The sequence below is a fragment of the Chrysochloris asiatica genome, unplaced genomic scaffold (genome assembly GCF_000296735.1).
Source record: "Chrysochloris asiatica unplaced genomic scaffold, ChrAsi1.0 scaffold00001, whole genome shotgun sequence".
Lineage (NCBI taxonomy): Eukaryota > Metazoa > Chordata > Mammalia > Afrosoricida > Chrysochloridae > Chrysochloris > Chrysochloris asiatica.
The window spans coordinates 344,444-362,592 of NW_006408519.1; the positions used below are offsets into that span (position 1 = coordinate 344,444).

An 18,149-nucleotide genomic window follows, 5' to 3' on the forward strand; every position below is an offset into this window, starting at 1 on the left:
ACCCATAGCGACCCTGTACAGGGTTTCCGAGGGTGTAAATCCTTACGGGAGTAGAAAGCCTCATCATTCTCCCGCGGAGCGGCTGGTAGTTTCAAACCGCTGACTTTAAGGTTCGCAGCCCAATTCGTAACCACTATATATAGTGAAAATACATTACTTTTATAATCAGGTTGTTGTTGTTAAGTACCATCGAGTCGGTTCGATTCATAGCAACTCTGTATAGGGTTTCCAAGGAAAGTCTAGTGAGTTTTAACTCAGACCTAGTGGTTCAAACCAACCTTGTAGTCTAGTGCTTATCCAACAGCGCCACACCAGGACTCCTTAGAATGAAGTTGTTGTTGTTGTTAAGTGCTGCTGAGTTGATTCCAACCCACAGCGACCCTATATAGGGTTTCCAAGGAACAGCTGGTGAGCTTGAACTGCCTACCTTGCAGTTCAAACAGCTTTGCAGTCTGGCACATTAACCCACAGTACCACACCAGGACTCCACTAGAAGACAAGTATCATGTAGAAACATACAATAATAGTCTGAGATCATTTAGTGTAGAGAGACTTGTTAATGTTAGGTGTTGTCAAACTGGTACCGATTCATAGTGATCTTACAAGCAACAGAATGAAACACTGCCCTGTCCTGCATCAACCTCATAATCTTTACTATGCTTGAGGCCATTGCTGCTGCCAATGTTACAATCCATCTCAGTGGAGGGCAGGGGAGTCTTCCTCTTTTCACTGACCCTCCACTTTAATAAACATGGTGTGCTTTCCCAGGGACTGGTCCCTCCTGATATGTCTGAAGTATGAGAGACCAACTCTGGCTATCCTGGCTTCTAAGGAACATTCTGGCTGTACTTCTTCCAACACAGATTTGTTTGTTCTTTTGGCAATCCACGATACTTTTAATATTTTCCTCCTATACAGTAACTTAAATTCATCAATTCTTCTACGGTCTTCATTATTCATTTTCCAACTTTTACATGCACATGAGGTTATTGAAAATACCATGCCTTGGGTAAGGTACAACTTAGTCCTCAAACGGACATCTTTGCTCCTGAACACTTTAAAGCAGTCTTGTGCAGCCGATTTGTCTAACACTACATTATTTACTTCTTGACTGCTGCTGGAAGAAGGAAAGACAGACTACTTCAGAATATTTTAGTCACTGAAAACCTTTAGGGCAGTAGAGGCAAACATCCCTAAAAACAACTCCAGGAATTCTAGTAGTATCACCATATTAAAGCAAAGGAAAATTTTTGCCTGCTAATAAATAATATACCTTCTCAACTACCTTAAACTATCCAAAATTAAATTCTGGTTAAGATCAGCAGTTCAAGCTCACCAGCGGCTCCTTGGAAACCCTATACAGGGTTGCTATGGGTCAGAACTGATTCAACGGCACTAGCAACAACATACTCTATGAGGGAGCTCAGTGACTCCATACAATAAGCACTGAAGTGCAAGTCTGTGGGAGTGCAAGCCTGCCAGTCGCTCTGTGGGAGAAAGATGAAGCTTCCTGCTTCCCTAAAGACTTAATGCCTTGGAAACCCTATTCAGGGTCGCTATGAGTCAGAGCCAACTTGATGGAACTTAACAACATACTCTATGAAAATACAAGGTCTAAAAGAACATAACAATATTTTTACTTAAACCAGATTAAGAGAATATTTCAGTATTATTATTCCTAGCGTACTTGCACCAAGTCACTCTCCTGGCCCACACCCTGAGAGGTCCCCTAAGAGTGATGTGAACTATCTATTGCCTGCACTGCACAGTCTGGTCCGATTCTAATGCCCTCTCCCCACTCTCACTCACAGGCTGAAAGGCTCTCATTCATCAGCAGTGCTCTGGCTGCCTACTCACTTTCTCTCAAAGAAACGGTATGTACTTGCCGGAGCTGCTGCTTACTCAGCCCCCAACACCAATCTTCTCTCCACTTCTCCTCTGGTGCCTCTCCATCTTTCCAGGCACAACCCAACCTCCTCAAACTACAAGTTCCGTCCCTTCTGTATACTCCTATAGGAGTTACTGTCCATAAAACACACCAAGGCACTTAATCATATACTTAAAAACTATGTAAATAGTTTTTAAGCTAAATTTAATTTTATGTTTTTAGCTTAAAAACTAATGCTTAAAAAGCATTAGCTCCTAAAATACATTTTCATTTTAAATAATAGGGACCATTCTTACAGTTATTTGCATAATACAGCTTAACTTTTGTATCATACTTTGCAGTTTACAAACAACTCACATATAAGAGAGCTTCAAAAAGTTCATGGAAGATGAACCTTGAGGACATTATTCTGAATGAAGTTAGTCAGTCACAAAAGGAGAAATACTGCATAGGAACACTACTGTCAAAGACTAAGAAAAAGAACCCACACTAAAAAGGGAGAAAAAAAAAATTATTTGCTGGTTACGGGGATGTTATGGGGTGGGGTGAGGGAAGGGAGGGGAAGGTGGAGCACAGGGTAGGGAATAGACACAGGATAGCCTGGGTGCTGGGATTGTTGTTGTTGTTAGGTGCCATCGAGTCGGTGCTGACTCATAGTGACTTTATGCACAGCAGAACGAAACACGGCCCATTCCTGGGCCAACCTCACTATTGTTGCCATGCTTGAGCCCACTGATGCTGCCAATTGGCCTATCCATCTTGCTGGGGGTTTTCCTTTTTTTGTCTGACCCTCCCCTCCACCTTACTAAACATGGGGAGGGGGTGCAATATACGAGAAGGCGGAGAGGAATGGAAGAACAAGGCTGACAGGAGAACAATTAGGCAGGTTAGCATGGGCTAAGTGGGACAGAGATAAATGATGTATGTATAACCTAGGAACAACAGGGCTCAGAGATACAGGGATTGAGGCATGGTTTGAATGGGGAAATAATGTTAAGAGGTTTGGCTGTCTTTTGAATCTTGGTTTCCCTTGCCTACCATTGTAAAACAGACACTTGAGGGGGAGAGAAAAGAATAGCTGGCAACATCACCATAGAAAGCTTGTAAATCCGTCTTCTGCCTATAACTGATTGGAATACCTAAAATGGGGCTACAACGTGCCCAGTAAAGAAGGAGGCTTCCTGTAGAGCCTTTACATTGCATTAAGACCGTAAGTGGAATCCTGAACCCCATCCAGAATCTTCTGAGGTGGGAAATTTCCACTTGAAAGGACAAGTAGACCAGCCTAGAGTGGCTAGAAGATCAGAAGATACTTCTTGAAAGAAAGGCCTGCAGGAAAAATGAAAAACAAAAACAGTAGTCCTATTGACTAATACAAGAACAAGTAAGTTGTTTGCCTGGGAGCCATCAAGGCAAGTGGTGGGGTCCCCTCAGGGCAAACCCCCTTCCAAGACTAGGACTCAAGGGGACTTAACGAGTAGGCATGTGGTCTGGCTGATGACCATGTTGGTCACTGATAAGTGGAAGTGGGGAAAAACAGCAATGAAGTTGTGAGCTAAGTTCGACCACATTCAATAGACTCCTATGAAGCCGGGTTGAGACCTGGTTGGCCAGCAGTGTGGGCAAGACCTGGGGACTCCTGGGTCCAGAGACAGTGACATGGCCACAGAGGACTAGAGCAGAGAGTGAAGTGTCCAGCTGATATGAAGTGATGGGATATGCACAAGAAAGCCCACACTTGCAGATAGCATGCACTTGACCTGGCTTCAATGGCTGGATGATCAGAACTCAACTAGAACAAGATAAAAAAAAAAAAAAAAGAGTCATCTGCTACAATTTGATGAATTTTACCTATACTTATTGATGTAGTAGGTCAAAAGAGAAAACAAATCTGTAAAGTGAGGATCATTCCCATCCCCTCTATACAGAGTAGACAGGGATAGGCAACTTGGACATTGACTACCTAAAATGGGGGGGCTACAAAGGCAAGAAGTGACTGGCTTACAAGCTTTCAAGAAGGAGCCTAGTTCCAGAGGGTGCGGAGGAAGGTAGAATCTCCTCTGAGTGGTTTCCATTCTGTCTGGATGGGGCTGATGAAAGGTGACGGGGATAAGACTTATGGTACAACAGTAAATAACTGCTATCAGGACTGAATGTGAGGGTTGGAAATGTAAAGGCAGACGTTTTGTAATAAAAGGAGGGGAGTGGTTGATTTTGCAGTCCAGGAGCGGAGGTCTCTGGAACCATCAAGGGAGAAGAGAGGTGTGTGGGACCCTATCCAGAGAAGCCGTGATGCCAGAGATGGAGGCAGAGACAATGACATGGACAGATGGGAGTGGCTGGGGACTTTGGACTTCAGGAGCGAGAGAGGCTGTGTGCTGATGGCCGGAGAGGGTTGGGGGCAGGCTTTCAGGGCATATACTCTTTGGTTGTTTGAAGATGCATGGAGGGAATTGTAATCATTGCAATGAAATAAAATACAATAGGATGAATGTAAAGCTAATGTTCTCCCATGTAAACTATCATTTAATTCACGAAAAAGGAAAAAAAAAAAAAGTTCGTGGAAAATGAAACTTAAAGATAATGGAATTTGCCCACAAATTTTTGAAGTTCCCTTGTATATTATTCTCAAATACATTATAATTAAAGAGAATATGTCTAGGATAGGGTGCAAAAAAACCTCTCATTTAGGTATGAGATCAGGATATTTTTCTCTTTATTATATTAATATTAGCCAATGAGGGGAAAATAGAATATTTCATAATTTAGAAAGCAAAACAAAACAAAAACTCACACTAGTGTCCAGACTTGGGTTTCTACGCACCAAGCTCCAATAAAGGGAACCAGAACTCTTTGGAGAAATGTCTCATCCTAGAGCTGGAGCACCTTGTTAGACTGAAGTAAGGAAGTGCTCAAAACACAAAAGGATGGAGACTATCAACAGATACAAGGGCCAGTCTGAAAGAGCTCCCAGTGGCCAAAGCGGAGATAATCTGAACAAAATACAGAGCATAGCATTATATACTGATATAAATGTGTCAACAGATAAATGGGGAAGAAGAAAAGCTTTTTCTTACAGAGAACTCCAAATCAAATATATATTACTCTCTCCTTTAGGACACAGAGTTTAATCCACACTCTCCTTAGTACGGCGCTGTAGGATAAAGCACTGGATCAAAAGGTCAGTTTGAAGTCCAAGGTTGCTGTTTCAAATCCACCAACTGCTCCTCAAGAACACTATACAGAGGGTCACTGAGTTGAACTCAACTCGACGGCACTTAACAAAAACAACTCCTTAATTAAGGGCTGGATGGCTGTCTTCCAAAGAGTAGCAACATGTGGAATGGAAAAAAAAGAACTCTCCAATGGAAAAACCAGGCAGACACAACCTCCATCACAAGTGATGAAGGAGAACATCAGTGCTTTATTTTTCTTTTCATGTACCCCAAGAAGGACTTTTAACTTTTGTGGTACTCTTACAAAAAACTTGATATGCTGGTCTGACCATAAACACATGAGACAAATCTAAATTGTGGGACATTCTACAACAAATCTAACCTGTATTCCTGAAAACTGCAAGGTCATGAAAAAATAAAAGACGTAATTTGTCACAAACCAGAAGAAACTGTCGAGAAATGACAACTAAATGCCATGTGTTATATGCTGGTTTGCATTTGGAAAAGAAGATCACCAGAAAACTGGAGTTTAGTAACAGCAGTGGACAAAGGTGGACTAAGAAGGACTGACTGGGCACCTACTTCCAAAAATCATCTAATGAAACCCCTATGGACTACCATGGACCAACTCAAACAGCTTCTGGGGGCAGAGCAGGACAGAGCAGACGAGGAGTCACCAAGAGTCAGGAGCCAATCCCAGAGCCGGTAACAGGAATATACCAACAAGAAAAACCTCTAACCCCACTCAGCCATTTTGAATGAGGCCTTTGGTGAAAAGATCATCAGGTAACAAGAGTCTTAACTTGGTATAAGCCATACAAGCTTTATATGAATGCCTATGAACAAAAGTACTGAAAAGCTTTAGAATCTATTTCTCTAAAATTCACTTTACCAGTTAAAAAACATAAAACAGCAACAAAGAAAGTCACTGCTATCAATTTGGTTCCGACTCACAGAGACCCTGTTCCGAGGCTGTAAATCTTTATGGGAGCAGAAGGCATCAGCACCTTTTTCTCAATGAGAAGAGGTGAGTTTGAATGGCTGGCTTTGCAGGTAGCAGTCCAGTGCTTATCCTACAGCACCATCGGGCCTCCTTTAAGTACGAGTAGGAAAAAAAACAATAATTCTTTAGAATAAAAATGAATTTAAGGACTTTAAAACACAGAAAAACCTTGCTAGTGTCATGCTTCCATTTTTATTACAAAATAATCTCGGTTTGTATGTTTATAAAATATGGAATAATATTTAAAGACTAAAAATCACTCAAAATACATACATTAAAAGATATTTCACACAAAATGCGTTTTTCCATTTATGTATCCATGTGGAAATTAAATCTATCATCACTGCGTTGTGCTCTGATGTAGTCAAGAATCTCTAATTACCAAATTACACTGGGTTTTTAATCTTTAAAAAATTAAAGTCACTTCCTAGAAATAGAAATGCCTAGTGGTAGACTAACACTTAAATAAAGCCATTAATATTAATATAACCTATAGGTCTTTCTGGCAAGGGCTACAGCTAATAACAATTACCTTTAAATGCCCAGAAACATTTCACAGTAGGTAAGTGATTTTCCAAGGCCCTTTCTATTTGCCTATACTAATTGGAGAGGTCTGGTGTGGTGCTAATAGGATAATCACTGGATTGGTAACCACAAGGTCAGTGGTTCAAACCGACCAGCCGCTCTCAGAAATCAACTCAACGACATACTTATGGTAAACCCAAACCAAACCAAATCTAGTGCTGTCTGATTCCAATTCACAGGGACCCTATAGGACAGAGAACTGTTCCATAGGATTTTACAGAAGCAGACTGCCTCATTACTCTCCCCTGGAGCGGCTGGTAGGTTTAAATCACCAACCTATTGGTTTGCAGCCCAAGGCTTAACTCAAGGTGCCACCAAGGCTCTAAGATTTTTCTGTAATTTTTAGAACAGATAAAATTGAGCAGCCCTGAAATATTTCTGAATGTAAAAGTCACAGCAAACATTACCCCCTTGGTTGCTCTTCATTGGTACAGTTAGGTACGTTGTCTCTGACTAAGGAAACGAAAACAAACCATGTAGCACAACTAGCTTAGTTCACACTAAGTCGTTTAAATGTGATATTTCAGTTATACTTTGGACAATGGTTGATCATTATAGAAAATTATCTCCTATATTAATCACATTTAAAAATAGATAAAGTACATTTCCTATATTAATAAAAATGGGGAGGAGTACCTTTCATATTTGGGGAATTCTGGTATGGTGCTGTAGGATAAGCACTGGACTGCTAACCAAGAGGTCAGAGGTTCAAACCCACTAGGCACTCCTTGGAAACCCTACACAAGGTAGATATGAGGGAAAAGCACTTAACAACAAAGCTGTAATGGTTGTATAATATGTCTTACTTATGCTGCATTTTAGGACTCCTGCTCTGGCACTGTAGGATTAGCACTGGACTGCTAACCACAAGGTCAGCAGTTCAAACCTATCAGCTGCTCCCTGGAAACCTCATACAGGGACGCTATGAGTCAGAATCAACTCAATGGCACTTAACAACAACATGCTACATCTCAGATTTGAACCATGAAGTGATTAATTAGCTCTACAGTAGCTTTAATATAAAACCAAAATTGTTTTCTCAAATATTAGTAAATGTCAGTATGGAGTGATCCATCCAATTCAATTAAACTGACCCAAGCATCTTTACTCTTACGTTAAGTTAATTACTTCCCCGTTCTAACTTCCTGAACGTATTCTTCTAATAAGAGTTCAGAATGATACACATTTTCCTTTCATTTTAAAGAGTATTCTGAAGACCCAAAACAGACCAAGACTTCAGGGAAAACAATGAGAAATGAAAGCAACCTCTTGCTACCCTTTCAACTACACTCAAGAAAATTCTCAATTCGGAAGGGGGGAGGGGAGAGGCAATATAATAAACCTCTTAAAATGTAGAAGAAATTGGACTAGTTTAGTTTTATTATCTTCTTTAATAGACATTACAGCACACAACTGAACCCCAGTGTGTCAGTTAAGCATGGGGATCCATCTGAAGAGAATGGAAACAAGTTTCATCTTAATCCCACTCCTTTTGGCAGCTAATGGAAATACAGAATACAAATGGAGCAATTTGCTCTCCGTGCATTTTATCATGTCTTTGAAGACAACACAACAGTTTTATAATGAACTTTTGTTGTGATCTATTAAAGAATCTTGAAATTAAATAAGGATGTTTGAGAATTACTTTTCCAACTCAAACACAGTAAAAGGGGATTATACTAATCCCCATTAAAATTAAGAGAATAAACATTTTACACAAGATAAATGCAGCTACTTCTCTATCACTGAGATACATAGTTAAATATGTTTTCAGCTGCTTATAAAAAAAAGGTTAAATACAAGAACAAAAAGCTTTTACTCTGATTTACAGTCAGTAAAACAAATGGAAAAAAAAGAGAAAATGCTAAACTAAAATTTGTAAATGGGTTTTAAACGATTTGTTACTAATCATAAACATACATGTGCTCAAAGTACTTTAAAAAAACATTTGAACTGTAATTTAACTAGAACTTCTATAATATCTGGCACATGAAAGAAATTAGGCAAAACTCTACAGTTCTGGAAGCAACAAATACTAAATGTGCAATTGGGAAAACTAGCTACATTAAACAAAAGGGTAGTATTTTAAAGTATGGGTACAAGAACAGAAGTTGCAAGAAACTATCACCCCTGGAACTGTTCCTTGAAACTAGCTTATTTTAAACTTACACTGAAGACAAAAGGCTCTAAAACAAATGCAGTGATGAGTTAGTTACAGAAGAGAGGGAATGCAGTGTGTAATCCATGGGAGCAGGTTTTAAGCTCTAAACAAGCAATCATTGTTACATACTTGAGTGTTCTTCCTCTTACATTCACTTTAAAATGTAAATTGAGTTAGAATTAAAAAACAAAACCAAAAAAAAAACTTGTTAAAGCAGTTTTCCTCATCAGGTTAACATTTGATAAAACAAATTAGAAGAATCCTAAGCTTAGTCTTCCTTTACTAAGTAAGATTTACCACATCCATCTGAACCAACACTCTTCCCCATACTTTTACCTGAAAAAATGAGGATATTGGCTTATTTTAATATTTTCTAGTACATACTGAAGTGATACTGTATATATAGTCTTTGATTTTAGGAACCAACATAAAGGAAACTCCTAAAATCAACAACTCACTTAAAAAAGAGAGGAAGAGGGTTCTGGGCAGTAACCCAGCCATAAATCATTTCACTCTTCCTGTCAATGCAAAACCCATTCATAATATTGGCCACGTCATTAATAACTACCAAATTACAAAGTGTAGTTTCAAATGAAAGAACTAGAATAATTTTCAAAGAACCTAATGTAGTTTAGAAAAAGATAGATCTTTATTGTTTAATCCATATTCCGTCTTAAATGATTTTTACTGACTTTTTCATTATGGCATATACTTCCAGAAACGGTTCACTGACAATCCAACACTTTAGTAATTTATCAGCTATCTGCAGGAAACACCTGGTTGGCAACTACAGCCAAGACATACAGCAAGTGGAAATATCCAACCTCAAAACACAGTACTGATTAAAGGGTTTGGAAATGACACATAAATGCAATATACAAGGCAGCAGGCAAGTCATTCGTCACCTAGGTTATCAGCTGCCCAAAAAATCTTGTACACAAATATAATGAATGAGTCTGCTCTAGTGTAACTAATGAACCTGCCATTGAGCTGACAGAGGGTTAAGAATTACACTTACAATTCTAGCTGATGAATTCATTAGGCTTGATAAGGCAAATAATACGGAAACTTAGAACAGAATTTCTAGAACCATTTATCCTGTGATGTTGTAAAATCAAAGTACTACTTTATTAAATGAGTTATTTTACACAATATGAACATCAATATAATTACAATTGTAAAAAAATTTTTATAACAAGGATGGACTGATTTCAGATTTCCAAATCAGAGTCAACTGTACATTTACACAGAATTGTCTTTGCATGAAGCCCAAAAGGGAACAGCATAAAAATGAGTGTTTCTGTAGCCCCTTTATTTTTGCTGATCAACAGTTTGTTAGAAAAGCAGCTGCAGGTTTGTTACCTAAGGTCTGAGACAGAAGAGTCAAAGGTGTCATGAATTCACCTAGGAAATAGAAGAAAAGCTTCAGTGAGCATCACACAACTGCTACTTATATGCAGTTCAAAACGTCTAAGGGAAACGCACACCAGTCTACGGTATAAACTTAAGTCTTTGATAATTTGCTAATGAACCTGCCAACTGGATTAATAAACTAATGATGGATTTTTGATGAATTTACTTTAAAAAGAAATCATTCTCAAATACACATCATTGTTTAGGGAAAAAAAAATACCCAAAACCCAACCAAGCAGAAAAGTGTAAACTGATTAATTTTCCAGCAACTATCAAATTTATACAGTACAAGTGGGTTAAATGTTGGGTGACTAAGTGAAAGGATGGTGGTTCAAAAGCATCAGTCGGTTTGTCAGAAGAAGCTGAGGCTATCTGCTCCTGTAAAAATTACAGTACCAGAAACTGTGGAGCAGCTCTTCCTTGTCCGATAGGGTTTTTTATCTGCCTATATTTTGCCCTGCATTTTAATCTTCTGAGCAGCTTTACCAAGCACTAAAGTGCTCAGGAACACTGATCTGTATTTCTATAAGACAGTTCCTTAATTACCTTTGCATTAACTGTTTTGTTTGAACTAATAAATCTCGTCTATTCTTGAACCAGAGTGGTCGGCATCTCCCATCCCCTTGTTAACCCTTCTCATTTTTGGCTACTGTAGTAAAAATTGGGTGCTTCAAAGGCACTGAAAGGAAATGGTCTCCAAAAATGGGCTCTCAACAATTTTAATGTTAAACATTAACTTTAAAAGGAGAAACAATATGAAGTTTCAGTGAGAAGCCAAAAATTAATCTCACAATTATAGAAAATAATTATGCTTCCTTATAATCCTGACATTAACAAACCAAAAGAGAGGGGAAAACGTCAATTACCTGTAAACAACTTTATGCTTGAACATCAGCTAATTCTGGAGGAAGAGGAGTCTTGGGATGTTTGCTCTCAAAGTGCTGCTTAAAGGTCTTAGGATCTGGCATTTGTGTCTAATAAAAAAAACCATGTTAAAGAGTTAAAACTTTATTCATGAAAGAAAAAAAAAAATACGTTACCTTTCAAAATCTGGTTAACACACTTGCCATGTTCATGATAGATAACTATCATGAACTACTTAAAAATTACTATAACTTAATGACTGGTATACTAAGAACCTTGTGACAAAGAAATCCTAATATATTCCCACATCATATATATGAACAAGGGGTAGCTGATATAGAATGAGTTTTCCTGCCTATCTCATTCAAAACAAACAGGTAACATTCACGAGTACTACCTAACCAGCTGCTCCTTGGAAACCCTACACAGGGTCACTGTGAGGTGGCAATGTTAAATAAACATGTAAGAAAGAGACTCTGGCTTGGAACTGAAAAACAACTCCTCTGAACAGCAGTGTGGTACTGTGGTCCAGCAAGTGGGCTCTGGAGAGGAAATGCCTGCCCTGCATTTAAATCCTAGCTCTATGACATGCTAGGATCTAACTTTGTACAAACAATTTAATTCCTGTAAACTCAAGTCTTCTCATTTATGAAGTTAAGAATAATAAAACCACTTTATCTCATAGGGTTTCTGTATGAAACAGATTCACACATGTAAATCATCTGGAATAGTGCTTGGCACATGGTAAGTAGTTGTTGTTACTAATATCCTTCAAAGTTAATAATAAACACATTAACTCTAGTAAAAGCCTTTAAAGCGAACACACTACAGATGTTGTTATATGTTGCAGAGTCAGTTCCAACTCACAGTGACCTTGCATAGGGTTTCTGAGGCTGTAAATCCTTACTGGAGCAGAACACCTCAGCTTCCTCCGAAGGAGCTGTGGGCTGGTGTTTTCAAATTGCTGACCCTAAGGTTAGCATAGCATATCAATGCACGTTATCAATGTGCAATCCGCCAAGGGCTCCTTATGCTGTATGTAGTCTTACAAATGACCTATGAGTTTAGTGAAGTGAAAGAAGTTAACTCAAGCTCAAGAGATCCATTCACTAGCCTCTTACTTACTTAGCTTCAATAGCCACTAAACTAAGAACATACATCTAACTTTCTTATTTCTTACTAAGTTTAAAGTTTAGAACATGCCCTTCAGAAGCCATCTTTATTTATACTCTTAAGAGGAAAGGGATATTGTTTTGTTCACTCCTTTGCCTCAGTACCTAGAAAACTATGCCTGACCACAGGAACCATTCACAAAGTATCTGTTGAATAGATGAATAAAGAGGCATTCTTAAAATAAATGGTTCTCAAATCTGCTATATCAAATACAGCATTCAATTTGCTATGACTACCAGGTTTTAGCCCATACAAACCAGTCTACAATGGAAGAACTGCCCATGGGAAAACTGTCTTTCAATGTCCCTTACCCTACAGACAGTGCAGGTATATATTAAAGCAGCTTTGGCAGCAGCCTTTTGGTCATGCCCTTGTTTCTTCTTTTGTCCAGCTTGCTTTTTGGCATTTTTCTGCTGAGACTGAATCTTCTGCTGCCCACGAGCCATATCTAAAAACAGAAGTTGAGGCATTAGAGCAATTTATTTATTCGAATACAGAGTAATCTAAACATGACAGTACTAAGACTGAAGGCCTAAATTTTTTATAAACATTGGCCAGTCCTGCTAGTGGGAGTACAAATTGGTATAACCACTGTGGAAGACTGATCCTTGTCCACTCAATGACAAAAATTTCACTCCCAGGTGTGCATGTATGTTATCTATATCTCAAACTCATTGCCATCAAGGTGATTCCAACTCACAGGGCCATAGCAACTCAAGAGGACAGAGTAGGCTGTAAATTTTTATGGGAGTAACAAGCCTCATCTTTCTCCTTTAGAGAAGCTGGTGGGTTTGAACCACTGAACTTGCTAATTGATTAGCAAACCTGATGCCTAACCCACAAGACCACCAGGGCACCTTACAACAGCACATACAACAAGGGACATGCATAAGAATGTTCAAAGCAATTGTTTCCAAAATGGGAAACAACCCACATGCTCACTGATAATAAAATGAATACATAACTTGTAGTTAATAGAGACTATGTTGTTGTTGTTAAGTGTAATCGAGTCGGGTCCGACACACAGCAACCCTGGATAGGGTTTCCGAGGAGTGGCTGGTAAGCTTGAACCGCCAACCTTGCAGTTCAAACGGCTTTGCAGTCTAGCATCTAAAATGTAGGCATATTGTTACAAGTAACAACGTAGTTGAATTTCATAATGTTAAAAAAACCAGATGCCTATATATCTATATATACATATATAGATATCTATATGTAGATACATGTATTTATGTATATAGTTTTTAAATAGGCAAAACTAATGAAAGGAATCACCTTAGGGGTAATGACTGGGAAGAATGGGCACAGGAGAGACTTATGGGGTATTGATAGTGGCCTAATATCCTGAGCTGAGTAATGGCTACACAGGTGTGTTCACTTATAAAAACATAACTTAGGTGAATGGCATACCTAAGATTTGTATCCTTTACTGTACGTAAAGGAGTCTGGTGTGGCGCTGTGTGTTAATGCGCTGGACGGCAAGATTGGTTTGAACAGCAAGGTCGGTGGTTCAAGCTCACCAGTCGCTCCTTGGAAACCCTATATAGGGTCGCTGAGTCAGAACTGACTTGATGGCACTTAACAATCTTCAATTTAGAAATTTATCAAAATGTTCAGTCCCTTTCTCCCCAGGACCATTTCATTTTATGACTTTAAGTCCAGGTACTTTCCCCATCCAGTATGCAGTTGTGACTAGAGACTAAGAACTGTCATCTGAAGATCACCGGAGCAGGTGGAGACTATTCTCTTGAATGCTTAGGTTTCATAAGAAGACCATGCTATTAGCCGTAATCTTTCTTTAAAATGTGTCATTGCTGGATTTCTGCACATATTATAAACCTAAGATTAAATCAATTCAGCTCAAAAGGATGAGTATCTTAACAAAATGAAGGTAACATTTTTTAATATGGATGGTCTAAAGTAACCCTAAATGAGTTTAAAAAAATTAAGTCACTTTTACTTTCCCATTAAAGACTGATTAGACTGTCTCAGCTGATTTTTGTTAGTATGTTAAAACTGAATCCTAAGTAAACTGCCTAAGTATAGCTTTGATTATCACTATAACCAAATTCAATAAACGTTTTGAATTACTGCAGGACATGAGCATACAATTAATCTCTATCAGTCTTCACCAGAATAGACAGTGCTGGCTTTTCTGATTGGAATCCTAATTCTATAATGGCTGTGAGGTCAAAGCATTTCATAGGAATAACTGAACTTGCCCCAAAAGAAAAAAGCAAAGCTTGCTCAAGTTTCCACTACTACTAAACACTGAACTGAGAGTCAAATCAAATTTAGTAGAGGACCAATCTTTTCTAGGCAGACAATTAAACACAGAACAAATTGCAAAAATATTTAATATGGTAGTCTAACATGAGAACTCCTTTCCACCACAACAGAGTACATTATTACCAGCTGTATTAGCCCTTCAAGGTTAAACTTCCATTTTTTTTTTTTTTTAAAATAAACCCCACAAATTGAAAAACCAATTAGAAGTATTTTTTAAAAAGCACATTTGTCTAAATACAAGAACACAAACCTATTTCTCAGTAAAACACGTTAGAAGACTTTTGAATTATTTTAATGGAAGCCAGGTTTCAATCTTCATGTACCTCAATGTAATGTATTGTAATGGTAACGTTGCACTTTCTTAATTATCAGGATCTTATGCTAGAATACTTTCAGGAGCTCTGGTTAAGAATTGGGCTGCTAACCTCAGGGTCAGCAGTTCAAAACTACCAGCTATTCCGCGGGAGAAAGATGAGGCTTTCTGCTCCCGTAAAGATTTACAGCCTCAGAAACCTGTCACTATGAGTCGGAACCCACTCCACGGTACAATAACAAAAACATGCTAGAATACTTTAGTACTCTTATACATCTTAACTCTTCCATACAACATATGTTATTAATGCAATGATTTTTGTGGGACACTTTAGCATTTTCACACAATGTTATTAGACATATCAAGCCGTTTTTAACTGTTGCATTGAATATTTATCTTGAAATACTGTAAACAGATTGAACCCATTTTTCCATTGTTGACTAACAAAGACTTAACAGCTTTAATAAAAATATGAAAGCAGTTTATTGAAAAATTTTAAACGTAAAAGTTAACACCAAGCAAACGAAATTGAATCAGACAGAATGCATCAGGAAGGCCCCTAACTTCTAACACATGGCATTGATTTCCTTTCTGAAAGCAGAAATGCAAACGAACAAACCACCTGCGTTTTGGACAGCTCAATTTAGGGACTTAATTTCAAGTCACTGAAATTTTCTACAAAAATCCTAAGGGTTTAACTACTCATTGATCATTACAACAAACTGAAAGCCAACAAGTCATTGATGAGTAATTACACAGTGGGTTTTATAATTTAAAAAAACTTATCCCATTATCTCAGTGTTCCGAGGGGCCTGCAAAGTAGCCAAAACAGCGAGTTTTTATCAAATCAAGAGCTCTTTTAGGAGCCAATAGGTAAGTACTGCCCCAGAAATTTAAAACAACAAACAAAACAAGAGAAAAGAACAGGATTTTGGACCCAGGAAGTAAAATTCTTCATAACCATCTGAAACGAAGAGGCCCAGGCAGTGACCACCATCCTCACCCTAGCTCTGAACTACATTCTTCTGGGGAGCGGGGAGAATGGAAACCCCAGGACTGAGCTATTCTCTTGAATGCTTAGGTTTCATAAGACGACCCAGCTGCAGCGGGACCTTCCTTCCCAAACCGGCCCCTCGCGCTTCTGGAAGCCCCCTCCCCTTTCCGGCCACCAAGGGCCACTCCGCCCCCACCTACCCGCCACTCCTCATGGACCCCGGCCCGAGACGCGCCTCCTGGAGGCCTTAGCTGCCGGAAACCCGGCCACTGGGCGCTCGGGCGGCGAGAAACCGACCAGCTGCTGTCGCCAAGAGGTAGGGTTACCGCTCCGCTCCCGCGGCCGGCCTGCGACCCGGCCACCTGCAGGGCCTGGCAGCTGCCCGAGCTCCCTCCCTCCCGCGGCCCCGCAGCCCGCTCCGCGACTGGCGGGGCCTGGCCGCCCCCACCCCCCACCCCCGGCAGCCTGAGGAGACAGCTGCCACCCGCGACCTCTCGCGACCTGCGGTGACCCCCTCGGCCCCCGTCGTCCCCTGCCGGCGTCCCCCCACCCCAGTTCCCGGGCGTCCTGCGGCGTCAGCGGCGCCCCCGCTCACCCGGGCTGGGACAGTCCTGCGTCGGAGAGACCGCGCAGCGCGTGAGGGTCGGGGGAGGTCGCTGGAGGGACAGGAAGGGGGGAGCGCGACCAGCACCGCTTCAGTCTTCTCCACCCGCCAAAGAGGGGAAAGAGGAGAGACCGGAGCACAACAGCCCGCGCCTCGCACACCCGCCGCCGTCGCGCGCGCACCCGCCGCCGCTTCAGCCTTAGGAAGGCCACTACGACTCGTGCACGCGCACGCCGCGCATCTCTCCCAGTCGCCCCAGCGCCCGCCGGCTCCTCGCAGCCCCGCCCCCTCATCTTCCTGCAACACCACCCCCCACCTTCGCCCTCACGCCTGCGCCTTTTCCGGTCGCGTGGGCCAATGGCAGCGCGTCCACATTACATAAGCGGGAGGGGCGGGGTCTAGCGGCGATTTCTTCCCCTTCGGGAGGAAATTGCTGGGGGCGTCGCCCTCTGTTTCTGACTCCCTCACTCCTTTGCAGTGTGCGCTTGCTAGTAGGCATCTTCTTCCCTAGGGCCTAGTGGCCGCGTGATCTCGGTCCTGGCGGGTGACCGGGCCACAAGCTGTTACACAAGTAGTTAGCTCACTCACTCGGGCGGTGCCCAGGGCTTGGCCCCAGGGGCCCTTCTCACGTGCCTCTGGCTTGCGAGCACCGGCTGAGAGGCGCCAGCTGGGGTAGAAGAGCGTAGAAGAGAGTCGTGGCCACTGCAGTGTAGGTCATCGAATGGAGAGTCCTGGTGTCAGGACTCACCCGCTGCCCCTGCCCGGGAGCACCTTGCCAGGGACGTGCAGCCTTTGTTCTCTCACCAACTGCCCTCTACCTCACTCCCACACAAAAACCCCCGGCTGTTACAAACCTAGAGTTTATAGTGAGTTCAAGAACAAACCCATTAAAAACTGCTGGCCAGGCATTTCTGTCTATTTTAAGCTAACACAATTCTGGATTGCTAGAATCTGGGGAAATGGTTTAATAGGATTGATTTTTTTATTCTGTGTCTCGTGATTTTTAGCACCTTTCAGTATCTGATCAAAATCAATGATTATTGTAACGATTATTTTATCTGCTGAGTAACAGGAATGACATTTTAGACATTGGCTTTATTCTGTACCCCTCTCCCTTGCATTGGTTTATAATTAGATCTTGTTAGGGACCTCTCCTGCCGTGGTACTGTAGGATCAGCACTAGACTGCCAGCTACAAGGTTGGCAGTTCAAACCCACCAGCTGGTCCTCAGAAACCTTATATGGGATCGCTCTGAGTCAGGCAGGATGAGTCCTGGTGTGGCTCTGTGGGTTGATGTGCCAGTCTGCAAAGCTGTTTGAACTACAAGATTGGTGGTCCAAGCTCACCAGTCGTTCCTTGGAAACCCTGTAGAGGGTCGCTATGGGTTGGAACCGACTCTATGGCACTTAATAACATGAGTCGGAATCGACTAATGACACTTAATAGCAACAATTAATGATAAAAATGGAAACTTGCATTTGATGTTCTCCTATTACCCATAGCCTCCCACTCCTACATTTGCCTGTTGGTGTTCAGGAGATGTTAGCTGATATGAATACATCACAAATGACCAGGACTGGAATATACTGTTGTTAATTGCCACAGCAAGTCCCTTCTGATTCAGCCACCAGAAGGGAAGCAGATGGGTTTGAACCTATGACCTTGTGTTTCGTAGTCCAGTGTGTA

The 18,149-nt window shown here is 40.9% G+C and overlaps 1 protein-coding gene across 1 annotated transcript; it reads right to left on the reverse strand.

Moving 5' to 3' along the window:
- Nucleotides 1–9,909: 9,909 nt before the first annotated feature.
- Nucleotides 9,910–16,641, reverse strand: ZNF706 (zinc finger protein 706). Its single transcript, XM_006830611.1, has 4 exons — nt 16,455–16,641; nt 12,575–12,711; nt 11,093–11,200; nt 9,910–10,217 (listed from the first exon to the last, which is right to left on the reverse strand). Exons 2-3 carry the CDS (start codon nt 12,707–12,709, stop codon nt 11,105–11,107), a joined length of 231 nt encoding a protein of 76 aa, XP_006830674.1. The 5' UTR covers nt 12,710–12,711; nt 16,455–16,641; the 3' UTR covers nt 9,910–10,217; nt 11,093–11,104.
- Nucleotides 16,642–18,149: the final 1,508 nt, after the last annotated feature.

Excerpts from the sequence above, each read along its gene's own strand:
- ZNF706 (XM_006830611.1), bottom strand. The coding sequence starts at position 12,709 with ATGGCTCGTGGGCAGCAGAAGATTCAGTCTCAGCAGAAAAATGCCAAA. Across the intron at positions 11,201-12,574 it reads ATACCTGCACTGTCTGTAGG|ACACAAATGCCAGATCCTAA; the intron begins GTAAGGGACATT and ends TTTTTTTATTAG.